Source organism: Bos taurus, chromosome 28 (genome assembly GCF_002263795.3).
Source record: "Bos taurus isolate L1 Dominette 01449 registration number 42190680 breed Hereford chromosome 28, ARS-UCD2.0, whole genome shotgun sequence".
NCBI classification, from domain to species: Eukaryota; Metazoa; Chordata; class Mammalia; order Artiodactyla; family Bovidae; genus Bos; species Bos taurus.
In genome coordinates this window covers 44,640,746-44,667,326 of record NC_037355.1, presented here as the reverse complement: position 1 = coordinate 44,667,326, position 26,581 = coordinate 44,640,746, and the positions used below count along the sequence as shown (strand labels likewise).

Sequence of the window (26,581 nt, the reverse complement as noted above, 5' to 3'; positions counted from 1 at the left end):
AGAGGAAGCTGTAACCGGGACCACTGGGCTGAACAGACCCCACCAAGGCCTGGAAGGACTCCATGTCTTCTGAGCATGGAGGCACCAGCTTTACACCATCACTGCTATTATCAAAGAAGAAGCAAGATGTGCTGTGGGGCCAGCCAGAGCTTCCCAAGATGCTCAGGGAAAACAGGTTCCTCAAGGACACGAGGCACAGAGCGCTGACCCCAGCCCCCAGCAGCCCCACCTGTGCAATTCAGCACGTGCCACAGAGATCCAGGTATCGCAGCAGAGAGCCATGCAAGTGCCAAGGCCTCTTTAAATTGGGAAGTTTGGAGTTGTCTGCTAGTAAAACACAGTCAAGCAACAAAAAAATTGATATATATGTTAAATCATACTTTTTTTTAACCTCAGTCTTAAAGATCACATGAACACAGAGCTTCTTAAACTCATTCAAAGTGGGAAAAGAGTGTGAAAAATACAAGTTCTTTATGAAATCTTAGTCAAGTTAATTAAATTAAAATAATTTAATAGAAAGAATATTCCTTATATGAGGGTACATACATTTTCAACAAAGAGAAAAGCAAAGCAGACTAAGCCTGATTTTCTATTGTTACTAGAATTTGGTCTGGGTTTTGGCTTTTTGTTGTTGTTTTTTTGGCGTATAGTTGCTTTATAATGTTGTGTTATTTTCTGCTGTACAGTAAAGTGAGTCAGCTCTACAAACACATATATCTCCTTTTTTTTTTTTTTGATTTCCTTCCAATTTAGGTCAACACAGACCACTGGTTTGAGGGTTTTTTTCCTCCTAATTTAGTGGTTGTTTTTGTTGTCTATCCCACAGGGGCAGAGGCATAAAATATTTCAGGAAAATGTCTGGAAGGAAGACGAAGACTTGATAGAATTGATCTATGTCAGTTAGTAAATTAAAAATTAGTAAAAGCCCACCATTGTCCAGTTTTAGAAGACAGTCTCCTCCAAGCCTCCCTCTGAACATGTTTTGAGGACCATCAATCCAGCAAACACTCTCATTTGTTTCCTGCAAAAGTTACCAAGGCACACGCATATCTCTGGGCTTCCCCAAGGTCACTCAGTTAATTATTGACATAGAAACTCACCTCCCAAAGAATCATAGTAATTTCCCACATCACCTGTCAGGGGTACGTATCAGGGATGAAGAAAATTCTGTGTGTGGCATGGGCCTGAGAGCATGTCTGGTCAGAGTCCGAACGTGCCACAGACTTGAAAGCTTTCTAATCCACCTATGCACAGAAGAACAGAAGCTTGGGACTCCTTTCAAAAGTTGTTTCTGGGATTTAAAGACACATGCCTCTCTCCCATACACACACACAAACACGAAGCTGCCTGCACATCGTCCCCACCAGACACTGACTCTCAGACCCTCAGGCTTGAGGCCCAGGTGTGACTCTCTCTGGGCCTTTCTGCTGCCCAGTAAGGAACAGCCTGGGCTGGCTCCTCCGCTGACTCCCTCCTCCCAGCCAGAAACAGTTAATTGCCAGCTTCAGGCTGCCTCCAGCCCAGCCCTAATCGGCCTGATCTCCAGCGGCCACGCTGGGGCCGCGGCAGCTCCAGACCAGGCCCTGGCTGTGCTGAGCGGTGAGGGCATTCTTCCAAGGTAATGATTAAGCCGAGCACCTGGCAAGCTGGGAAGGTGAGCGCTATTCACACCTCGGCCAGGCTGAGGTGGCCTGGACTGGTTTGGGAAGGCAGGCCCAGGGTGCACAAGCCCAGAGCTGGCAGCCACAGCCTCCCGCTGGTCACGGGCAACCTGCAGCCTCTCGGGCCGGAGCTTCCACCACCCGCCCTGCTGGGACCCTGCCTCGCCTGGGCACCATGAAGCAGCAGGTGTTCTGGACGGGGCTGGAGTACACCTGCCGGCTCCTGGGCATCACCACCGCTGCAGGTAAGACCCTGCCTCCCCCTCCGGCCCCCGCGCATGGGGCACAGCACACAGGGCTGCCCAAGGGGTGGGCGCCGGCCATGGGGGGTGGGCAGAAACACCTGGCCACATCTTCACCTTCTTCCCCCAAACCCCAGAAACGGCTCTTCAGGGCAGTGGCAGATGCAGTGGGTGAGCCTGGGGCTGGGGTCCAGGGACACAGTACAGAATCCCGGCTTGGCCACCCGCCATCCATGTGACCTTGGGAACCCTCCGCATTGTCATCTGTGAAATGAGTTGAGGGCCACCCGCCATCCATGTGACCTTGGGAACCCTCCGCATTGTCATCTGTGAAATGAGTTGAGGGCCACCCGCCATCCATGGGACTTTGGGAACCCTCAGCATTGTCATCTGTGAAATGAGTTGAGGGCCACCCGCCATCCATGTGACTTTGGGAACCCTCAGCATTGTCATCTGTGAAATGAGTTGAGGGCCACCCGCCATCCATGGGACTTTGGGAACCCTCAGCATTGTCATCTGTGAAATGAGTTGAGGGCCCGCCCCCGCTTCCTGGGGGCTGTTGCGAGGTGGATGGGGGAGACCTGAAGGTGAAAGTGTAAAGGGCCAGGCAAAGGTAAGAACCGGACTCCTCACTGTATGGGCATGGAAATGGTCAACGGAGTGCACCTTGTTTTATTCTAACCACAACCCACTTCACAGAGGGAAGCTACACTCGGAGATCCCAGGCTTCCCTTAAAGCACCATGGGTTTGGGGAAGAAACAGTTCCCCTTGCAGGGCTGCTGTTCCCCACCCAACCCAATCTGGGGGCTGCTTGGCTTGCTGGGAGGACAGATGGTTACAGAAGAACCTGAGTAGCTGTGACTCTGAGCTCTGCCTGCTCACTTCCCCAACTCAAACCTGGTCCTGAACCCGGTGCCCTCTGCGTGGTCAGGACCTTTGCTGGGAAAGTGAGCAAGCAGCACTCTGAACCCCTAGCTCTGCGCCCCACTGAACTTTAAAGACCAGGAAGAGACACCCACTGCTGATCAAGTCCTTGTTTTCCCACTGCTGCTCACAATCCCACTGCTGATCAAGTCCTTGTTTTCCCACTGCTGCTCACAATCTCACTGCTGATCAAGTCCTTGTTTTCCCACTGCTGCTCACAATCTCACTGCTGATCAAGTCCTTGTTTTCCCACTGCTGCTCACAATCTCACTGCTGATCAAGTCCTTGCCTTCCCACTACGACTCACAGTCTTACGCATGCATCTTGGCAAATGGGAAGTGGACCCCAGCTGAGCTCAAACAGCGCTAGTCCCTGTCACTCACCGATGCATGACCTGGGGAAAGCCACCTGGGTGCTCCGGGTCGTGCTTTCTGGTCTTTATGATAAAGATAACTGGACCTGCTGGCCAGGTGTTTTGGAAGATCAAGGATGCATGAACTGAGCATAGCTAAGTGGAACTGAGGATATAAGCCTCTTGAGAGAAGCCCCAGGACATACTTCAGAGCTCCAAGGGGATCTGTGTCATTCCCAAGGTAATATGCTAGCAAACAGACTTTTCTCGCATGTAACCCTGAGTTAGCACAGGGAGGGCTGTCGTCAGTGGTCTAATCCCACCCATCCTGTTACAAAACAGAGCACTAAAGTTCAAATAGGGGTAGTGACCTTGCTCAAGGTCATGCTACAAGCCAGGGGGACAGCAGACCTGGAACCCTGATGCCTCGACTTTTTAAAAGGCCAGGACTCTGGCCAAAGAGCTCCTTCTTCCCAGGGTAAGAAGCCCTGTGCCCCAGGGGCACTAGAGGGTCCAGAATTGCTCTGCTGAGGGTTCTGGGTAAATGCACAAACGGAGGCCTCAGCTCCAACCTCTGCTGGAACCATCATGAGGCCTGGACCTGGAGGAAAGAGCCCCAGGCCACCGTCCCACCCAGCCTGGGGGAGGGATGGCCTGGACCTGGAGGAAAGAGCCCCAGGCCACCTTCCCACCCAGCCTAGGGGAGGGAGGCTGGAACCGCCATGAGGCCTGGACCTGGAGGAAGGAGCCCCAGGCCACCTTCCCACCCAGCCTGGGGGAGGGATGGCCTGGACCTGGAGGAAAGAGCCCCAGGCCACCGTCCCACCCAGCCTGGGGGAGGGATGGCCTGGACCTGGAAGAAAGAGCCCCAGGCCACCGTCCCACCCAGCCTAGGGGAGGGAGGCTGGAACCGCCATGAGGCCTGGACCTGGAGGAAAGAGCCCCAGGCCACCTTCCCACCCAGCCTGGGGGAGGGAGGCTGGAACCGCCATGAGGCCTGGACCTGGAGGAAGGAGGCCCAGGCCACCTTCCCACCCAGCCTGGGGGAGGGATGGCCTGGACCTGGAGGAAAGAGCCCCAGGCCGCCTTCCCACCCAGCCTCGGGGAGGGAGGTTAACCTGAAGGGTTTCTGTGTCTGGGGCTCGACCCTCTACCACTGCTGGTCTGGTGGAGACCCTGCCATCCTCTAAGCCTGGGTTTCCAAATATGTGAAATGCACCCCTTTCATCTGTCAGAAATCACAGTGACACTTCTCCCTGTCTTTGCCTGGAGGGGAGGCCTGGCTCCTGTTGGGAAGCTGTTTTAAGAGGTTTATAAACTTCTAATGGATTAGCTGCAGACAGTTTAAAAGTCTGATTTATCTCAGCCAGTGGAAGGGTCTGCAGCTACACACATATAGCACACACACACACACACACACCACACACACACACATACACCCACACACACACACACACACACACACACACACACACAAACTGCACCTCTGAACCACAACCCTTATCTCTTGCAGAAAGCCACTGTTAATGCAGAGGATGGGCCTCCCGCTTGGTTTTGATATAGAGTCCAGGTTAAATATAGGCCACCATATTGCTTTCCAATGTCCAGGCTTTCCAGAAATGGTGTTTTGGGGCTTTCTAGAGTGCTAGGAGCAGGTGGGAAGCTAGAAAGAGGGGTGTTAGTTATCTTAGGAAAATCTCAAGTTTCTTTCAGCATGCCTGAACTGCTGACCTATTTCCAATGTGTAAGATCTGCAAATTCCTTATTCCCTTAAGCCTTTTTTTTTTTCTTGAAATCCTCTGTTGAGAGGTCCAGGCCTTGTGAATAGGACCATTGCTGCTAGAGGGGAGATCAGACTTGAGACAGAGGCTGTCACTTTGCAGAAACCCTGGGAAACCTAAGTAGCCCTGGTCCCCCTGTGCGAGGAGCCTGAGTTTCCTGGAAACCAGGAAAAGCGTGTGACCCAGGTCACCCGGAGTGTCACCTGCAGGGCCCAGGCAGCTCCTGATCCAGCAGCCCCTCCCGGGTTTCCCTTTCCCTCTGCAGAAGGATCTGAGGCTGTCAGCAGCTCAGAAGGTCCCTGGCCCTGGGGACACACACCAGGGTGGCAAGCCCAGCAGCTGTGGCCAACGCATGCCTTGTGCAGGGCTTCTTGGCTAAGCTCGCCTCTTATTCCCCACTCAGCCCCTCTAAATGAAGCTCCACTAGGCTGTCCAGGGGTCCCACAGGCCACTGCTGCCCCACCCCCGGCCAGCCCCACAAGTGCACAGAGTATTGCCACTGCCAAACAAGGGCACCCAGGCTTCGCAGATTTCACCCCAGACAGAAGCGTTTTTTAAAATCAGAAAATGAGACTGTTCTTGCCTGTGGATCAGTCGTAAGTTTCCCAGATCATCGCAGACCCCCTTCTCCCCGTTTACCATGCGCTTGGCTAGCATCATTCATCGGTGCCCCTTCCCTGGCCATGGGAGGCACGGGGAGTCCCTCCTTTGCTGAGATGTGGCACCAGGCACTCAGCACATGTGACTGGCTGAGGCCACCCTACCAGCCTAGTGCCTCCACCACCGGTCCATCCTGACCCGGCACAGCCTCAGGCAGGTGCGGTCACGGTGAGAGTGGATAGAGTTACACTGAACAAAGGGAGGTCAACCAAACACTTCCTAACTCTAAAGACTGGCCTTCTTTTTCTCTGCAATATTATATGATCGATTTTATGGAATGAAAGATTTGTTAAATTCTATAGCACTTTACAACTTTCAAAAGTTTCACACACATGATTTCGTACAATTCCACAGTAACCCTTTGTGTTTCTTTTGCCTACTCCCCTATCGCCCTTCTGTCTCCCCCCTGGTGGCCATCCATTCGTTCTCTATGTTTGTAAAGTCACTGATATGGAATCCAACTACTCACGCTCTGTCTTTGAATGATTACCAAGCATGTTTGACCAGCACCACCATGACTATCTCCAGCCAAACTCCCTCCTGGACCTCATCTGGGGACAGACAAATCTGCACACCTTTCCAGAGGGAATTATCACAGTAGGAACTTCCATGTATGTGTGCAGAGATACCTGACTGACAACAAACTCAAAAGTCAATTATTAATTAAAGTCACTGTCGCAGACCTACCAGTGTCCATGAGGACCCAGCGCTGAGCTAAATCTCATTTGACAAATGAGGAAGTGAAGGATTAGAATGTTCAGGTAATTTGGGAGAGGTTAAACAGCCAGTGAACAGCAGGTCTGGTCTTCCGGGTGGCGCAGTGGTAAAGAATCCGCCTGTAATTCAGGAAACATGGGTTTGATCCCTGGCTCAGGAAGATCCCCTGGAGGAGGGCATGACAAGCCACTCCAGTATTCTTGCCAGGAAAATCCTATGAACAGAGGAGCCTGGCGGGCTGCAGTCCACGGGGTTGCAAAGAGTCGGACATGACTTCACGACTGAGCACACTTGCACAGAGCGGGTCTGGTGTTGGAGCCCCAGTCTGCCCATCACCCCGCAGTGATACAGCAGGACAAGAAGTCCGGAGTCCACCTAGGGTTCATTCAACTGGCAAACGTTGACTGAGTCCCCACTTTGTGCAATGTAGGCACGTGGATTAAGATGGCATGACCTCTAGCCTGGAGAAGTGTGTCTGGGGGCTGTCCGCACACATCTCCCAAAAAGACACCACACGGCCAACAAGAAAATGAGCTGGCTTGAGACAAAGCCATTTTAAGCAAATCCTGCTGATCACAAATCACTGTGGGATCAACCTGGGGTCGCTTGGGAATTTTGTTCTGTTCCAGGTTCTTGACCCGTTAACCTCTTCTCTACATAAGCTACGGAGCTGCATTCCTGACAGCCCATGCCTTGCATAGCCCATTCAAATGGAGACTTGGCTTATTAATATAGAGGATAAAGGAAGCATTTAAACCTAGATGTTCTCATTATTTTTTAAAGAGTACAGCAAATGCATAGTCTGACTTTAGTCCTATTTAAAGCCTTTGGAAGAAAAACAACTGATGCTTCTGAGACAATCATCTTGGGCCCTTCATACTAATGTCCACCCTTCTTAAATGGATGTCCCTGTGGCCTTCCTCCTGCCACCTCGGGAAGCTTCACACACTCCAACAGTCTGCAGGTGGATTTATTACCCAAGCAAGACCTTACTGTTTTCAGATCTTATAGGTGGATATAGACTGTTTTCCACTCTGATCGTCCCAATGAGCAAATGAAATATCCCCATCTTTGCTCCACCCTCCTACCATTAAGTGAAAGTGAAGTAGCTCAGTGGTGTCTCCAGGCTCCTCCATCCACGGGATTTTCCAGGCAAGAATACTGGAGTAGTTGCCATTTCCTTCTCCAGGAGATCTTCCTGACCCAAGGATTGAACCCAGGTCTCCTGCATTGTAGGCAGACGCTTTACCGTCTGAGCCACCAGGGAAGATGCTCCTACCATTGGGAGATAATAAATTTGGTCCAAGCATTTCTCTCTTTACTTCTTTATGCCTATGACCTCCTTATTAGGGGCTTCCCTGGTGGCTCAGACAGTAAAGAATCCTCCTGCAAAGCGGGAGACCCAGGCTCGATCCCTGAGTTGGGAAGGTTCCCTGGAGAGGGGAATGGTTACCCACTGCAGTATTCTTGCCTGGAGAATTCCATGGACAGAGAGGAGCCTGGTGGGCTACAGTCCATGGGGTCCCAAAGAATCAGACACAACTGAGCCACAGACACTTTCACTTCACTTTCCTCCTCCTTGGAGTTAGAACAAAAAATCCAGAAGTCCACCTAAGACTCATTTATCTGGAAACCATTGGCTGAGTTCCCGCTTTGCACAGTGTGGACACACAGATGAGAATGGTGTGACCTCTAACCTAGAGACGTGTGTGATCTGACCAGGGGGACAAGCTAGTAAATACATATCCCAGTGCCTAACTCCGAAGCATAGTATTTGGGAGGGTGAATCTGTGTCCCTCTCTACCACTTACTAGACATATGACCTTAGCCATGTCACCTAGTCATTTTAAATGTCAGTTTTCTCATCTATGAAATAAGGATAACAAGTTCATCTGCCTTCTGGGGTCATGAGCATCCAAAGAAACAATGACTAGAGCAGCAACCTTCACGGCACGTAAAGTCTCACTCAGCACCGTCTAATTTTAGAGGGATGTATGGGATGTATGGACTGCACAGTGTGAGCTGTGGGATCTCCTTGCAGGATGGAAAAGAAAGATAGAGGAAAGGAATAAGCTAACATATGATCCTTGAGGCTAGAAAGGAAAAGGGGGCTATACTGTGAAAGCTCTAACCCTGAGTCATATTTTTCTTCACGTTTTGAGCTTGGGCCACTGAGGTCACCCCACAGGACGCTGGTTATTCCTACACGATGTGTAGTGATGAAACCAAGAGGAAAGATGGTAGCCTCATTATACTTTTCAAGGACTAACCGTTCTTTTAAGATTATTCTTTAGTCTGTGCAACCAACTGAAGAGAATTGTCATCAAGAAGGAAGGTAGCCAGAAACTAACGGCTGACACTGGGGCTGTCCCCAAGCCTTTCTAGCTTGCCATAGGCCTCAGTAAAGATCCGATTAAAAAAAAAAAAAAAACATGGTATATGCAGCAAGAACAGAGAATAATTGGAGGCATGGTCATTGTTTCCTAATACCAGGAAAGCTGCCATATGGAAGGTGAGTGAACAGATACATTCTCTTGGAATACAAGAAAGCCTAAGAATCAAATACTTGAGCCAAACACTTTGATTTGAAATCAAAACCTAGAAGAAATTTCTTTTGTGGGTTTCTACAAGAAGGATGTCATTCTGCATCCAGGTCAATATCGTCAGCAGTGTCAGTGAAAGTCCGTATGTCCCTCCGTGTAAACGATGTCACCGGCAAAAGGCAGTATATTGTCCCAGGTGGTGTCTTAACCTTGACTCTTATAGCCCTGAAGGAAGAGTTAATACTCTGCTACACAGCCCTTCCAGAAATTTGAAAAGGAGAAGATGGTTCGCAAGCTATTCTATGAACTGGCATTATTGTGTTGTCAAAACTAGATAAAGAAATCACAAGACCACTGGTGACCCAGTGGTTAAGACTCTACTTCCAGGGCAGGGGGCACGTGTTCAGTCCCTGACTGGGCACATGCCACTTGGTGTAGCCAAAAAAAAAAATTTTTTTTTTAAGGATACACACAAAGAAAATGATTCAAAAAGGTTAGACTTAAATGTAAAACCCAAGACTATAAAACTTCTAGACAATAGGATAAAACCTTAGTGATGTGTTAGGCAGAGATGTTTTTAGGTACAATATCAAAAGCCCAATTCATAGAAGAACAAATTGATAAACTGCATAACTTCAAACTTAAAAACAGCAGTCTTGAAAATATAATGTTAAAAGAATGAAAAATAAATCAACATAGACATGATGATAAATAAGTACATGAAAAAATATTCCACATCAGTAGTCATTAGGAAAACGCAAATTAAAACCACAATGAGATACTACCACATACCTATCGGAAAGGCTAAAATTAAAAAGACTCACTATACCACATGCTGAAGTGTTGGCAAGGATGTGGAACTCTCATACAACACTGATGGGAATTTAAGATGGTACACTCACTATGGAAATGGTTTGGCAGTTTCTTTAAAAATTAAACATACACCTACTGCATGATCCAGGCGTTCTGCTTCCAGGTATTTATCCAAGAGAAAAGAAAGTCTATGTTCATGCAAAGATTGTACATAAAGGCTCATAATATCTTTATTTGCAATAGCCCAAACTAGAAACAACCCAAGTGCCAATCAACAGATAAGTTATAAACCAAAGTATATATCCACAGTACTCAGCCATAGAAAGGCATGAGCAATTGATACTATAATATGAATAAATCTCAGAATAATTATGATGAATGAAAGTAGATAGCAAAAAAGGAGTACATCTTGTACGATCCCATTTGTATAAACTTCCGTAAAATGCAAACTAATCTCGAGTGACAGAAAACAAATGAGTGTCTCCCTGGGAGTGGATGCGAGGGTGCCCAAGTGGCACTAGAGATTAAAAACCCACTTGCCAATGCAGAAGACTTAAGAGACGCAAGTCTGATCCCTGGGCTTGGAAGATCCCCTGAAGGAGGGCACACAACCCACTCCAGTATTCTTGCCTGGAAAATGCCATGGACAGAGGAGACAGGGGTAGGCTACGTTCCACAGGGTCCCAAAGAGTCAGACACAACTGAAGTGACTTGGCAAGAACGTACGCAAGGGAGTGGATACAAAAGTGGGAGGGTAGGGTTACAAGACACGAGGAAGCCTCTGGGTGATACACATGCTCATTATCTTGAGTGGAGTGATGGTCTCCCTGGTGTATACATATAATAATACTTAGCAAGTTGCACATTTAAGCACATGCGGTTCACTGCATGTTAACTATGCCATGATAAAGCTGTTTTTAGTAGATGTGTCAGCTATCTATTGCCACAATAATGCTGTAAACCTTAGACATGCAGCCATAAGCTGTGTGTGTCTGCAAGGCATGCGGAATCTTGGTCCTTGGACCCAGGATCAAACCCACATCCCCTGCAATGGAAGCAGTCTTGACCACTGGATGGCAAGAGAAGTCCCCAGAAATAAGCTTTTATTGTTCGCACATCTGGGCGAGGAGGCTAGGAGGCTCTGCTCATGCAGACTGAGTGTGCTCACCTCTCTGAGGATCAGACAGCTGTTGGTCCATCTACACTCGCCTTGGCTGGGTTGATAAGGCCGCTCATGCTCCAGCAGGCTGGCATAGACAGCCTATGATAACGGCAGGGGCACGAGAGGGTAGGTCCGGTTCCCAAGTCCGTTTCACATCTGTGCTTCCCTGTTACCTGACAATCCTGCTGTCCAAAGCAAGACACAGTGCTGAGCCCAGAATCAAGGGGTGAGGAAACAGACTTCTCTTTAGTGCAAGGGACTGCATTGGCATATAACAAAGGGTGTGGATCCCAAGGGGATGAAGACTGGGGAGGCATCACTGCAACCTGCCAAGGTGCTTTGGCCAACCTACAAGGCCAGACAAAATGGCTTCTTGGGTGGTCCACTGTAGTCTAAGACAGAGGATCTGGTAGAGAAAGAGGATCCTGTTGCCTTCAGGACATTCTGCCTAAGCAGGCATGTGAGTGTGATGGAGGGCACGAAGGACCACCCTGCACTCTAATCTCTTCTACTGAATATCTAAAATGTTCTTCTATAAAATCTTGGCCTCTTCTCATAGGTCTCTGAACCCTGGTTCCTAGGTGTCCGTTGAATGTCTCTCAACACCCAAGCAAACTTCCCCGCCATACTTAGAATCTGCCACAATTCCTTCTGAGTTAAGAAGCTTGCAACTACTCCCTTATTGTCTCATTGGATTCTTAGCAGCTAGTTCCTGCATCTCTGGGTTCTTAGAAATGGTGCAGATATAGCTTTCAGGTCTACAGTCAGCTGTGACCCCTTCTGAACCATCCCCAGCCGTTGCCGTCAGACCAGTGTTTCCCTACAGAGATGTCCCTACAGACATTAAGACCAGTAGGAGATATGCCATTGCTGTGGACGAAGAAAATCAATAAACACAACGCGGGGTGTTAAGAGGCACCTTCAGCAGCAGTGAGTACGACCTTCTCCCCCAACTCCCCAGGCATCCAGGGCCAAGGCCACTGCCTGGCGTGGAAAGTCAGTGAGCACAGCCTCTAGTGACCTCTGAGGTCAGTCAGCACGGCCTCTAGTGACCTCTGAGGAGTGTCCTGCATTCTCGCCAGGACACTGCACGGAGTGCAGTCAAGTCACTCAGTCGTGTCCAAATCTTTGTGACCCCACAGACTGTAGCTCACCAGGCTCCTCTGTCCACGGGATTCTCCAGGCAAGATTACTGGAGTGGGTTGCCTCTCCCTTCTCCAGAGGATCTTCCCAACCCAGGGATCAAACCCAAGTCTCCTCATTGCAGGCAGATCCTTTACTGTCCGAGCCTCCAGGGAAGCCTGCACTGAATGTGAGACAGGCGTCAAAACCCAACCCAGTGGCCAAGTCCAAACAGATAAGCTCCAACCAGCCATGACGCTGGCCCTGAAGCAAAGGAAGCAGAGGTCAGAATTTGTGGAGACAGCCTCTTGGCCATTAACCTTAACCCAACCCAGACAGGCCCCAGCCTCAGGAGCACATGGACACTTAGCAGGATGCACAGAGAGGCTTACACGCGAGATGTAAAGGTACATGGGGCTTTGGACCATTTATATCAGGTGAGACTGCAGAAGGGATCTGCAAGACAGGAAAATCAATGAGCAACATTTGTATACGGAGAAGAGCTCTTGAGCCACAATAAAAACATGTATTAATGGAAGGAAAGGATAAGAATAAACCCTCCCCTTCCCTCATGGCTACAGATAGGAATGCCCTGCCTCTCCTAATAATGCTATTAACCATCAACTACATTTGCACAACACTCTATAATTTACTGAGGCTCATAGCCAGTTATCATGTTTTATGATCCCCATTTTCTGGAATAGGAAGCAGACAAGGGAGTTACCATTTGCGTGAGGAACCGGATGCTGCTTTTCTGATCAAGCCTCCCATTCTCTTTGCCGCAGCCCAGCACATCCACCCACACTTCTGTCCAACCACATTCTGGGACCAGAGCTTTGAGATGCCTGGAAATACGCTCTGCTGTGTGCCTGGCCCAGGCCTGAACCACAGGTGTAGAATCTCTGATCCCTGCTAAGGCTAATTAGAACAAACAGCTCAGGATGGCAACTCAGAAGAAAGCCCTGGCCTCTGGGAGAAGAAAATACTGTACTGAGGTTGGACACAGACCAGACAAGACGGAGAGAAATCAGAGGCCAGGGGATGAGATGAAGAGGCCAGGCTTGTCCACAGATGCTGATTATAACAAGACTCCAGGAAAGATGCCTCCCCAGGGACTGTGAGGGAACGTGAGATGGAGCGGTGGGACAGGCTGTGTCGGGGTGGGCTTGGAAAGTGGTTCTGTTGGGCTGGGACCAGGGCAAGAGGACCCTACAGGATGGGTGACCAGGAGGGACGGAAGGAGTCTAAGGCCCCTCAGTGGGAACGTGAAAGCCCACATACCACTCCACCCAGTACCCCTACCACCTGCAGCACGAAGAACGATGCAACTCAGGACCAAGGCTGGCCTGGGGCAAGTTTTCTTATGGAGACGTTGTCATAATGAAGCCTTGATTCGGGAGGCATGATGGCACTCGTCCCCCATCTGCATCCTCAGCTCTTCCGTCCCCATCCCCAGCTCATGGCGAGAGCCGCAGCGTCATTTGTTGGGCTGAGTGGCTGATGTAGGTTGGCCCATTTACTCAGAGCCCTGCAAAACCACTGAAGATGAGATGGAAGCACAGTCTAGGAATAGCTGCCGGGAGACACCATGCAGCCTGGGCAGGCAGCAGCCAGGCAGAAGCAGGGTCAAGGCCACAAGCAGACAGATGGGCACAGAGGAAAGGAAAGACTTCACGTCTGTCAGTACTGCCGCCATGTCAGTGGTCAGCCTCTGAGAGCAGGAGCCCCAAAACTAGGAGGACCAAGTGGGGGAAAGACTTCACATGTGTCAGTACTGCCGCCATGTCAGCGGTCAGCCTCTGAGAGCAGGAGCCCCAAAACTAGGAGGACCAAGCGGGGGAAAGACTTCACATGTGTCAGTACTGCCGCAGTGTCAGCGGTCTGCCTCTGAGAGCATGAGCCCCAAAACTAGGAGGACCAAGCGGGGGAACCTTGGCCCCAGTGTCGACGGGCCTTATAGGCCTCCCGTGAGAATCCCCTGTGGATCTCTTGGCCTGAGGGGTCATGCTCCCAACGCCGGCCCCCGCTCTCCTCCTCCAACCAAAGGCCATTCCTCGGTCCCTGGGCTTGCAAAGCTAGCATGTTTATTGTTGGTTGAGAGCTCTTAGAAGGGTGACCTCACTTCCCTTGCTCCAAAATGGGCTATCTGAAGGCTGGGAGAGCTGAACAGGCCAGAGTCAGAGGGAGGAAGGAACTCATGTGTCTGGACCACTTGACATCTCTCAGCACAAAACGCATTATTTTCCCCAATCCAAGCAACGACTCTGGGAGATATAACTAATTCTACACATTCCTCACACGGCAAACCCAGACCAGATGGGCTAGGGAGGGCCTGTGCACTAAATCTCTTCAGTCATGTCTGACTTTCTGTGGCCCTATGGATCTAGCCCACCAGGCTCCTCTGTCCATGGGATTCTCCAGGCAAGAATACTGGAGTGGGTTGCCGTGCCTCCTCCAGGGGATCTTCCTGACCCAGGGATGGAACCTGCCTCTCTTATGTCTCCTGCATTAGCAGGTGGGTTCTTTATCGCTAGCGCCACCTGGGAAGCCCCGTGGGTTAACTATCCACAATTACCCACTCAGAACCAGGATCCCAACCCAACTCTTTTTCCTATTGTTATTCTCATTTTTTTAAATTTTCTTTTTCTTTTTTGGCCTCACCATGCAGCATGGCAGACCTTAGTTCTGCAACCAGTTCTCAAACCCACACCCCCTGCACTGGAAGTGCAGAATCTTAACCACTAGGGCGTCAGGGAAGTCCCTGTTATTCTCATTTTTCAAGCTACAAACAAGCACTGCCTCTAGAGTGTTCCTGAAATGCCCCTTTGACTACTGATGCTCTGTTTAAAGACATCAAAATAGCTCTCCATGTGCCAAAGGGGTGCAAGTTAGGGAAAGGGGCTGAGTTCCCAAGACCTTCTCCTGCCATCTGCTGGTCATCCACCAGGACCCCGTGCAAACGTACAAAGACCACAGAGGTGAATGAAGGCCCTGCCTCACCCCAGAGGTGAACAACCGTAAGAATCGCCCTGGGCAGACGGTCCCTTCCCCCAGGCCCTGGGTGGGAAGATCCTTACCTGGGCTGGGCTGTGTTCTTGTGCCAGAAATTGAGCACCTGTGATGTGCTTGGCTTTAATTAACTCACTGAGTCCTCAGAGAGATCAGCAGAACTATTAGCTGGCAAGTGTGAAACTGAAATGCGGGATCTGACTTAGACATCCATGACTGGCTGGCTGATTGGTTGGCTTTACTTACACTCTCTACGCCTCCATCACCTCTTACATGAAATGAGGGTAACAGAGTACTCTCACATAAAACTGTTGTGAGGACTAAATAAGTTGTGTGGTACGCTAAGTCGCTTCAGTCGTGTCCGACTCTCTGTGACCCGATGGACTGTACTCCACCAGGCTCCTCCGTCCATGGGATTCTCCAGGCAAGAATCCTGGAGTGGGTTTGCCATTCTCTTCTCCAGGGGATCTTCCTGACCTAGAGGCACTTGGGAAGCCCCTTAAATAAGTTAATAAATGCAAATGCTGGAAACAGGACAGAAAACATAGTGAAAACTAAATACATGAATATTTGTTGCATCACACACACACACTGCCTCACACACACACACACACACACACACTGCCTCACACACACACACACACACACAGGTCCGCAGTGGAAACCAGGAAATGGTCCATTGCCTGGAGCTAGAATTCTCAGTTTTGTTTTGTAGGTCCTTCACTTTCTAGATGCGTCCTTGGGAGAACCACACAGGTCACTGAGCCTCATCTCCACCTCTGTAGAAGGGGGCACGTGGAACTCCCTGAGTCATGGGGCCCTGGGGGGAAGCAGAGCGTGTACACGCATTGTAAGTAATCCACTGAGTGCTCCACAGGTTATGTTAACACTGCAGAGGGTCATGACGCTTCAGGGTATCCCTGACCCTTAACCTGGGACAAGCCAGAAGTCAGTTACAACTTGACGAGGACAGAGGTATGGTGTCCTCCACCGCCCTGGCCCTCAAGCACAGGGCGCACCAGAACCCAATCCCTAAGGATACACTGGTATCCCCTTCCTAGATGGAAGAGCTCTGTCCCCTTCTCCCTAAAGTACTTCTGCATCCCACCGCGAAGTGAGGGGTGGAGGGCTAGCGGCTGAGAGACTGAACCCTGCGTGTCAAAAGTCAGAATTCTGCAGTGGATCGAGAGCTCAGGTGGCCCAAGCATGGGAGCTTACACAGGGAATCCACCAGCGGAGGGAAGACGCACCAGTGCCCAGGGAAGCCGCCCCCAGTGCAGCAGAGACAAAGGGCCACACGCCAGCAGCTAAGAGCAGCAGCCCGGCCCTCACTCTCTGGGGGGCAGCGAGGTGAAGCCACAACTTTGCAAATACCAGTGTGGGTCATCAGAGCCTACAGAGAGAAATGTAGGGTGCATGGGCTGTAACATGGGATGCAGGGACTGTAATAGGGTGCATGGACTGTACTCAGGTAGGGCCAGAAAGAGATCTGATCCATGGGTCACTACGGTGGGAAGAACGTCTCCAGACAACCTGTATGCTGTCTGTGGCGTGTGTCCTTCCTCGGGCAAATGGGTTGGCGCCATGGCTGGTTGAGTGAAGCCATGAGAGTGAGGAGACAGCCAGGACCCAGCAAGTCCACAGAGCTGGGTCTGAGATGGATTCATCCCGGACAAATGGGAGTTCAAGTATTTGAGCACAAACACCAACTGCCAAGAAAAGGGAGGAGGCGAGACGAGGCTGAGCCGCATCTTGTGTCTGAGCAAAACTCCAGGGACTTCATCAGCACTGGGTCCAAAACGATGAGCCAAGAGTGTTCAATACAGCGGCCAAGCCAGCAAGTGAGAACGAGGCCATGAACACAGCAAGAACAGTGATCTGGGCAAGGGAACGAGGTGGGGGCGGGTCCCACGGCCAAGCGCCGAGGCCCAGACACACAGCACCCGTGGGTCTACAGGATGGTGAAGGCCCTTGAAGCCACTCCACATGGAGGGCAGCTGAGGAGCCTGGGGCTCGGGGCCTGTCTGTGGGCTGTTTCAGGGGGCACTCGGGGTGGCAGCGTGACCAGTGTGGAAGAGGACGGGCATCTTCTCTGGGGAGGCTAGATTAAAAAGCCTCTGGGCTTATGCATAAATGCCCTCCCATTCCCAGAGACCAATCCGGAAGTTTCCTTGCCCTCCTTCCCAGCCATAGCTCCCTGTGCCACATGGAGAAGAGATCCCCTGACTCCCTGTGCCCAGGAGATGGCTCACTCCATGGCCAAGGAGCCTCCGCAAGGCAGTGCCATGGCTGGAGCCCCCAGGCCCACACTTCCCTCCTCTTCCTCCTCCCTTAGTGCTGATCGGCGTGGGCACTGAGACCTTCCTCCGGGGAGAGTTCAAGAGCCTGGCTTTCTACCTGCTGTGAGTATGTGTGCATGGGCCCCTCCCTGCCAGTATGTTCTAGTCCAGCTTACCCCAATCCTTCTGCAGAGATTCACCTGCAGCACCTCCCCGCATCCCACACGAGCTCCACTCTGTACCAAAGGCGAGAGGAGTATCAGGGGCTTCTGGAATATCCTCGTGTTTGGAAAGGACTTTAGACAGATCATCCCATAAACCAACCAGTCAGCATTCCATCCATCCACCCCCCCATCCACCCATCCTTCCACCTACCCGTCCATCTCTCCACCCACCCACTCCTCCACCTACTCATCCATACATCCATCTGTCCATCTCATCAATCATTTCCTTATTCAGCAAACATTAAGCAAGCTCTTTTTTTAGAGAGATGGGAATCAGTTCAAAGGACTCTCCATTTGAGCTCCTCTATATGCCAGGCACAGTTAAATGTTTTATTTATGTTATGTCCTTTACCTTTGACAGAGTTATAGAGGAAGTGCACATTATACAGTCTGCTTTGCAAATTAAAAGAATTCAGAGGAGTAAGCAGCTCAGCCCACATCACCAAGCCCAAGACCAGCAGGGCCCAGATTGATCCACCCGGGGCCCCTTAGTTTCTCAACCTCAGCCTTTCTCTTCTGCCAGATGCCTCTGCAAACGCCCCCTAGTGGGAAAAAAAAAACCTGTGCGGGGTGAGGAGAGCCTGGGGTCCCTTCCCCGCCGGTCCTGACAGCCCAGCTTCTCAGCAGGCCACCTTGAGGGACCACCATCTGCCTGCAGCATCACCAGGCTGCATCCCCCGCCCCACCTGCTCGCAGCCACACCTGCCCGCATCACTGTGCCCTGGTCTGTGTCCTAAGGAGCCCTCCCCAGGGCTGCTCCTCAGGGCACCCTCCTTGGTTTGCAGTTAATACATGGATCACACCCATCAGCTCCCAATCCCATCCTACCCTTCCGGTCCGTCTCCACTCTACCACTCCAGCCACTTAAGACTAGGTCCCTCTGACAATCTTCAGTGGATCCCACAGCCTCCAGCCCACACTCCTTTGTCATCCTCTGGCCTCTTCCTTATTTCTTATCCCTCAGTTTATACCCCAGGAACTTCTGAGTCTTTCTCAAACTCACCCATGTCACCACCCCTCTAAGCCGTTACTCCATTCTGTAGAGCACAAGAGCACCTTCCCAGTCACTCCAGCATTCCCAGAGCATGGCATTTTTCCCTGCATGCCTCCCGAGCCTGGAGCCCCCACCAGACAGAGCGGCTTTCCCTGGCTCCGAAGGCCCTCCCTGGCTCACTGAGCCTGTCCCCAGCCACTGTGCACAGTCCTCCCGGAGCCCAGAAGCAGAGCAGGCCTTCCTCCTGTCCACATGGCTGCCTCGCTCACCCACAGTCCTGGTGACCCTGGGTGGATGGATGTGCCTGCCAGCGTCCCAGCAGCAGTGTGGGGTCAAGGTGGTCCCGCCGGCCTGTGGGTCCCTCACCGCCCTCTGGGCCCCGGCCTCCACCCCACGCCCACAGCTAAGGCCCAGCGCAGCCCAGCACAGGGCCTGGCATCCAGGCAGCTCCTAGTGGCTGTTGGCTGGATGGCAGGATTCGGTCAAGAAACTCCCGGTCAGTTGTTCAGCTATGCACAGAAGCCCAGGAGGCCAGGGCGCTGTGAGGACGCTCCCAAGGAATGTGAAGAGCGTGTCTGGCCTCCCTCACCTGTCTCCACACAGCTTTACAGGAGCCGCCGTCTCCGTGAGCGAAGGGGCCTACTTTGTGGCTCAGCTGCTGTCTGTCTGCTTCCAGTAAGTAGCCGCTGGAGCTCCCCCAACACCTCCTTCCCAAACACCCCAGAGGCCTCCACCTGCGAGCACACATCTGCGAAGTGTTCCGCTCCTGGAGCAGCGGGGGATGGTTCCCTGCCGACCCCGCAGTGAGCCCCAGCCCAGACTTGGGCTCAGGCTCATGGGGCTCAGTGGCCCCCTTTACCCTTCCCCCAGCCAGGGAGTGGACTGACACATCCATCAGGGGCTGACCCCACCCAGAGTCCCCTTGCAGAGTCATCCTCATCCTCCGGAAACAGCCGGTCACCATACCTGCCAGCAACCAGGGGGCAGAACCCCACAGAAGGCCAGCTTGGAGCACGCAGAGCTGGGTTTGAGAACTGACTCTGCCTCCTGCCAGGACGCAGGGACGAGGCCAGGCCTTGGCCTCCAGGCCCACTTGTGGGGAGGACGGCCGAGCTGGCAGGGGCGGGGAGGCCGCCGGCCGCACCTGCGCTCAGCTCACGGAGGCCGTCGCCAGTGTGGCCGAGGAGCAGTGCTGGGTCGCGTCCCCAGGACCTACAGGGCTGGCTCCCTAGGTGGTCAGCGTGAGGAGCCAGGCTTCAATCCAGCTGTCCTGGCATCTTGCAAGGCCACTGGCTGCCCCCAGGGGCACTAGCCCTGAGGCAGAAGCCTTCCCCCATTCCTGCGGAACACCACTGCTAAGGGACCCTTGCAGCTTCTGGGGGCAGGGCAGGGTGCTGCCCTCACCCTAAGGGGCGCGTTACCCTCTCTGGACTTCCTCCATCCCCACCCTGGGTTTGTAGCAAAATGATGACCACCAGGGGGCGCCAATGGACCACGGCAGAAGGCTCTGGTCCCACGTAACCCGCCACCCCGTGCAAGCCTGGGCTGTGTGCGACGCCGGCTTCAGGCCACGTCAGAGGTGAAGGAGGTGGAGCTAAACGCAAACACTGACTTCCTCTGCAACTTGGCGGGAGCATCCTCAAGGAAACCTGCGCAGCATCAGACCGCCAGGCCCGTGGGGTCCCTGCTGCCGGTTAACAGAGAAGCCCCTCCAGGCCGATGCCACCTCAGGTCTAGGCAAGGCCCTTTGAGCGGGGAGCAGCTGGATTCCAGCCCGGTCGCCCATGTGTCGAGGACAGCGCACAGCCCTCCAACCGTCCCAGCCAGGGGTCCGCTGGGCTGCACGCCGTCCCCACCACACTGGGGACTTCAGGGAGCCCCTGAGACTCCTCCTCTCTTCCCACCGCCTTTGCAGCCTCCTGAGAGCATTAGCTTCCTCCCGCTAGACCAGACAGCTGTGGCTGCACGGCCTTTCAGAAAAACTGTTGGAGACCCTCTGGAGGCTCAGGCAAGGTCCCCTAACTGAAACCCACAGTGAGGAGTTCACGTCCTGGGAGGACCTCAACCAGGGGCTGCTGCAGAGAACACTGCCATAACGGAACCCAACCCCAGACTCAGGGCTTTTTACATTGCGGGGACTTTTCCGGGCGCCTCCCTACTTCCTGCCAATCCTGGACTTCCTCCCCGCAGGTGCCAACCAGGGTCCCTGGCCTACAGAGCAAGAGAGAAGGCCCGCTGGCTGGGCTGCTTCCAGAGGTTCCTGGCCTACATGCTGCTCTCGGTGGCCTGCTTCCTCCACCCTGTCCTGGTCTGGCATGTGACTATCCCAGGTAGGAGCTCCAGGAGGTAGTGGAGGCAGGCAGACTCCGGCCGAGGGGAGGCTCTGAGCAGGAGGGTCTGAACCCCCTCTCATGGGCCTCCAGCGATGCTGGCTCTAGGGCCCCACTGGCCTCTTCCTGGCATAGATCGCAGGGATGAGGAATTGATCAAGAGGCAGGAACATCCCAGGAAACGCATTTTCCCTGCAAATGTCCAGAGGTTATACCCACAAAAGCGAACTGACCTTTTCTCCAATTCCTGTGTGTGATCTGAGCTTTCAGAGGGAGCGAGATGATCACTTCTCCATCCAAACCCTTGTGTCTCCTTAGCCCCTACCCATTCAGGTCCAAACTCCTCAGCCTGGTTTGAAAGGCACACTAAATGGGACCCCCAAAGGCCCTCAAACCCCTCTTCTTATCCCTCTACTCACCCTGCTAGCCAGCCCAGTTTTCTGACCTCAGAAGCCAGAAATGGATGCTTCTACCTCCTGGGTTTCAGTGATGACTTTTTCTGCTGGGACACTTCTCTCTCCTCCCTAGCTGTGAAAATTGCACCCCTCCTCAATACCCATCTAAAATGCCATCTAAAATTCCTGGCATTTGAACCCCTTTGGAAACGAGGTTCAAAGGCAGAGCCTTCTCTCAGGGCCACTCCAGGCAGCCTTCAGTAGAGTCAGACTCAGCACTGCCACGGTCAGAGTGAGCCACAACCTCCTACCTTTACAGAGGGTGAGATACACAGGCGGCTCCGGCCCTGGCAGGCAGGAGAGCCACCTTCACGCCTTCCTCTGGACATAGAGGGGCTCCCAGCAGGAGACAGGGGGCCTCTGGCCTGGAGGCTGCGTGAGGGGCCAGGGAACACTGTGGCGGCTGCACCCAAAGGGCTTTGCAACTCCCTGTGTTTACTGGAGGCAGGTGGTAGTAAAGGAGGTTGTCCCCACTCCCAGGAATAGAAGGCAGCTCTGATCCAACCTAGAGTCCAGGTTGCTGAAGGCATTGCAGGTCCAGAGACAGCAAGCCATCCCTGAGAGGGAGGCCGAGCACAGTGCAGGGAGGACAGGCAGGAACAGCACAAGGATCCACTTCCTGCACCAAGAGGGCCTCAGGCACAGGGCCTCCTGGCTAATGGTCACGGTGAAGACCCCAGCACAGGCTGGCCCCACTGACATCCCCCGCTGGCCAGGCAGCAGCCTGCCACAGGGTCTGATGTGGGTGTGTGAGGACAAGTTAGGTGTGTGGGCTGGAGCTCTGGGGGCCTAAGTGTGGCTGCGCAGGCCACCTGCGCAGGGACGGTGGGCATCTGGCTTTTCTCGAGGATGTGTCCAGCATCCTGACCTCCCAGATCTCTTCCAGGCTCTATGCTCATCATCACCGGTCTGGCCTACTTCCTGCTGAGCAAGCGGAAAAAGAGCAAACCTGCAGCAGAAGTGCTGGCCCCTCCTGAGCAGTACACAGACCCCTCCAGCAGCGTGGTGAGCACCACCGGTTCTGGGGACACCGAGCAGACCTACACCTTCCACGGAGCCCTCAAGGAGGGACCTGGCTCCCTCTTCATCCACATGAAGAGCATCCTGAAGGGGACGAGGAAGCCCAGTGCGCTCCAGCACCCAGACACACCGACGGAGCTGCCTCTGGAGCCAGCTGGCTCGCTGGCCAAGAAGCAGGTGCAGTTTGAGGACAGCGTGGTGAGAATCAGCCCGGCCCTGGCAGAAGGCCCGGATGATGGGGACAGCGAGCCGGAGGAGACCACCTCTGACACCACCCCCATCATCCCGCCCCCCTAGACCCCACTCTTCCTCTCTGCCCTTGCGAGCCCTGGCCTCTTCTGAGCTGCTTTTTCCAGGCTAGGGGATGCTCAGCAAGGAGTCTGCATAGATAGATGGTCCTTCCAGGAATTTCCTGGTGTCCAGGGCCCCTCGGGGGAGCTCAGAGTCTTCACCGGTCAGCTCTTCAGGGGTTACCAGACATCCTCATGGTGGCTGGGCCTCTGGGGCCACTGGGCAGCAGGACAGGTCCTGTGGAGACCGTGGGGGCAGCACAGATGATGCTCACGCTGCCTCGAGCCCTCACGGGTTCCTCCCTCCTGGACCCAAGCCAGAGAAGTCCTGGTGCTTCCCTGAAGGACAGTATCACTCCCACCTCACACAAGGCATCAGCCCAGACGTCCTGGGGCTTCTTTGGCTCCTGACACCGGATCCTACACTCTACACTGACATGGCCCAGCTCCTCTCTGATGGCACACCTCAGCTCTGCAGGCCCAGCAGTGCTCTGGCAGCTCATACATCTCAAAGGCAGGTGCTGACGACTGCTGTGGTCCCAAACTCCAACTGAGAGTATTCAGGACGGGAAGCGGGGAAGGAAGGCAAGCTGGCAAACCCCCAGGGTGGGAGCAGCACCGAGCAGTAGGCCGCATTCTCTGCGTGCTCCGGTGCTGGCGCCCGGCAGCAGAAGTCACAGAGCCACTCAGGGAGACAATGCAGCTCTGTGCTCACTGCAGGGAGAGCTGGGCTGGGAGAGCGATGCTCATTCCAGAAGCATCACTGAGGGCTCCCCGTATCCCCACCACATGGGTTCTCAAGATTCCAAGCAGATGATGTAAACTAAAAGAGACTGTGAGCCGACAGTCTTCAGCCATGAATGCCAACATACAGGACAAAAAGCCTGCTGTGTGCAGGGGCCACACAGGTGGTGTCTTGCAGACTCACACAGCTTGGAGACGGCTCTGGCCTGCTTGCTGACTGGTAGCAGAAGAGGTGAGAAATGTATGTTTGTTCAAAATGGGAGAGAAGGAAGGAAGAGCAGGAGAAAGAGGGAGGATAGGGGAGTGGGCAGGCAACAGCCCAGCTCTGCACCTCAGGGCCACGGAAATGACAGTCAACCCAGAATGCACAAATAAAGTTGAATCAAATATTCAGTTAAGGAAACTGCAATATATATTTCTAAAAAGTGTTCTGGTCCTTCAGGTGGTTGCAAGGCAGAACAGACGTGTTATCCTTCATAAGCAATCTTAATTAATGAGCAGTTACCTTATAATGCTTCCCCATTCGTGTGTGTGAGCAAACACTAGGCTTCTGCAGAATAAACCTTAGAGCACCTGCTTTGAGGTTTAGGTAAGAAACATGTGCTTATTCTTGTACACTTTTCCACATTTCCTACAGGTTATTTCACAAATGTACGGAAATAGCCAACAGAAGCTGGCATCAGTGTGGTGCCTAAACGCAGCAAGTGTCCCAAACAAGTAGACTCCTTCCGGGGCGGGGAGGGGAATAGTTCTTCTGTAAAACCAAGTGAGAAAGGATACTCTCATGAGCCCTCAAAGGTGGAGGCTGCAGAGTTGTTTCTTTAGCCGCCACCAAGGAGGAACTTCAGGAGTCACTGTCTGGGGAGAATGAGTAATATGGATCGTGGGTATGTGTAGGCAGGGATTGTGCTGGATTTGTAATGGGCCAGGGTTCTCAGGCTGGCCTGCTGTGCACCCAGGGAGCCCAAGTGGGAAGGAGTTAAGGTCCCCACCTGTCTTGGGGGGCTGGGGCAGAGGTGATAGGCAGAGACACCCTCACTGCACAGGCCTCTAGGGAACACAACGCTCCTGCCCCATTCCCAGCCCAAGTCACCTGAGCTAGATCCATGACTCGGTCTCAGTAAGCGGCTGGGAAGCACAATCTCAGAGCCTTCAGACCCCTCAGTTTATTAAGAGATGTTTAATAAATGTCTGCTATGGCACTGTCCGCGAGGTGGGCACTGGGAGGTCCGGGTGATATTCTGAAACCTCTAGGTCTCCTGGTGGGCTTCCCTGGTGATTCAGACAGTAAAGAATCTGTGTGCAATGCAGGACACCTGGATTTGATCTCTGGGTCAGGAAGATCCCCTGGAGAAGGGAATGGCTACCCACTCCAGTATTCTTGCCTGGAGAATTCCACGAACAGAGGAGCCTAGCAGGCTACAGTCCATGGGGTTGCAAAGAGTCAGACATGACTGAGCGACTAAACACTAGCACATTAAGGCTTCCTGGTGCCTGCAGTCAGAAAGGGAATCTGCTGGGAATGGAGCATTGGGGGCTCAGGTGACCATGAGCTCACCCAGGTTAACAAGGCAAAGTTCTTCAACACTCTTCTTGCTGACCCCACCCCCCCTCCAAAACAGGCTTGGTGAGGTCATTCAATAGCCCAGAGCCCTCATCTCTGTCCACAGACCAGGCAAGAAAGCAGCACCTTCCTCAAAAGCAGGCAATCACCACGTCCCCATTTGATTCTCAGTCCAAAACACTAACCCGCATCCTTATCTACTGCCGTCCTTACGAAGATGTCCTGACTTCCATCTCACTGAGAGACAAAGAGTAGAAGGGCTGACCTTGCGGCAGCCTGCCCCACTTTCTCAGCAGAAGGCAGAGCAGATGTAGCGTAGATGTCTAGGAACTGTTGGAAGTGGAGCACTGGGCTGAGGTGGGGAGTGGGATGGGGGTGGTTCTTAAATCTGCCCTTAACACATTGACTGACTTCCGCCAAGCTCTTCACCTGTCTGGTTCCAGGTTCCCCTATTAAGTAGGAATAACAGCACTTCTCTCAGAACAGGTGCAGAGTCTTCCAAGAAAGATGGGGAAAGTGCTTTTTCAGATTACATATCACCCAAGTCAGTGTGAGTGCTTGTTGCTGTGGGGCCTCGCAGTGAGAGAACATCAACAAGGCTTGTCTCCAGGGCAAGGCCAATGCAGGTCGCAGCTGCAGATTCCAGGGCTTGAGCCTGGAGAGGGTGCAGACACCACACTCCAGCTTCAGCAGAGAGTCAAAGCAGACCCCCAGTAATGAGGAGCCATGCTCTGGGGTCGGTGGGGGTGGGGGGTGACCTAGTATTCTAGTATCTCTCCCATCAGTACTAAAGGATTATTTTTTAATTTTTAAAATATGTTTATTGAGATATAGTTCAAGTACCACACAATTCACCAAAGTGTATAATTGAATGTTCTTTGTTATATTCATAATCGGGTTTACTACAAACTAAGATAATGCATATTCATCACCCCTACAAAACGTCTGTTACTCGTTAGCAATTATTCCCCACCCTACTCCACTCCTACCCTAAGCAACCACAATCTACTTTCTGTCTTTTTAGGTTTTCCTATTTTGGACATTCCATGCAGACGGAATCATATGCTATGTGGTCTTTTGTGACTAGCTTTAGTCACTTAGCATAGTGTTCGCAAGGTTCGTCCATGTCGTACCACGTGTTTCACTCTATTCCTTCCGTGGCTGAACGCTCTTATATGGAGGTTCAGCTTGCACTCATCTCCTGATGGGCTTTTCATTGTTTCCATTTTGTGCCTGTTATGAATAATGCTGCTGTGAACATCCTCAGGTCCAAGTTTTAGGGTGAGCATGTATTTTCATTTCCCTGATACATACCCAGCTGTGGAATTGCTTGGTTAAGTGGTAAATCTATGTTTAACATCTTGAGAAACTGCCAAACTCTCTTGCAAAGGGGCTGCATCACTTTACCCTCCCATCAACAGTGTGTGAGGGTTCTGATTCCTCCATATTCTCACCTACACTTGTTATTGTCTGATTTCTTTTATTATAGTCATTCATTAATTATGGTTTTGATATGCATTTACTTAATTCCTAGTGGCTTGGGGCAAGTTTCCATGTAATTATTGACCATTTCTGTACCTTCTTTGAGAAACACCCACCCAAATGGTTTGCCCGTTTTTTAACTGGACTATTTGTCTTTTTATTTTGAATTGTAAGAAACGAGCTTTTAATATATTATGGATACTAGAATTTTA

At 52.2% G+C, this 26,581-nt stretch overlaps 1 protein-coding gene across 1 annotated transcript; it reads left to right on the top strand.

Moving 5' to 3' along the window:
* Window positions 1-1,329: 1,329 nt before the first annotated feature.
* On the top strand, window positions 1,330-26,581 carry TMEM72 (transmembrane protein 72). The gene is made up of 5 exons (XM_003588002.6): window positions 1,330-1,906; window positions 17,323-17,389; window positions 19,088-19,159; window positions 20,675-20,814; window positions 22,156-26,581. Exons 1-5 carry the CDS (start codon window positions 1,837-1,839, stop codon window positions 22,584-22,586), a joined length of 780 nt encoding a protein of 259 aa, XP_003588050.2. The 5' UTR covers window positions 1,330-1,836; the 3' UTR covers window positions 22,587-26,581.

Coding starts and splice junctions, on each gene's coding strand:
- TMEM72 (XM_003588002.6), top strand. CDS start 1,837: ATGAAGCAGCAGGTGTTCTGGACGGGGCTGGAGTACACCTGCCGGCTC. Junction 17,390..19,087: donor AGCCTGGCTTTCTACCTGCT/GTGAGTATGTGT, acceptor GTCTCCACACAG/CTTTACAGGAGCCGCCGTCT. Junction 19,160..20,674: donor CTGCTGTCTGTCTGCTTCCA/GTAAGTAGCCGC, acceptor TCCTCCCCGCAG/GTGCCAACCAGGGTCCCTGG.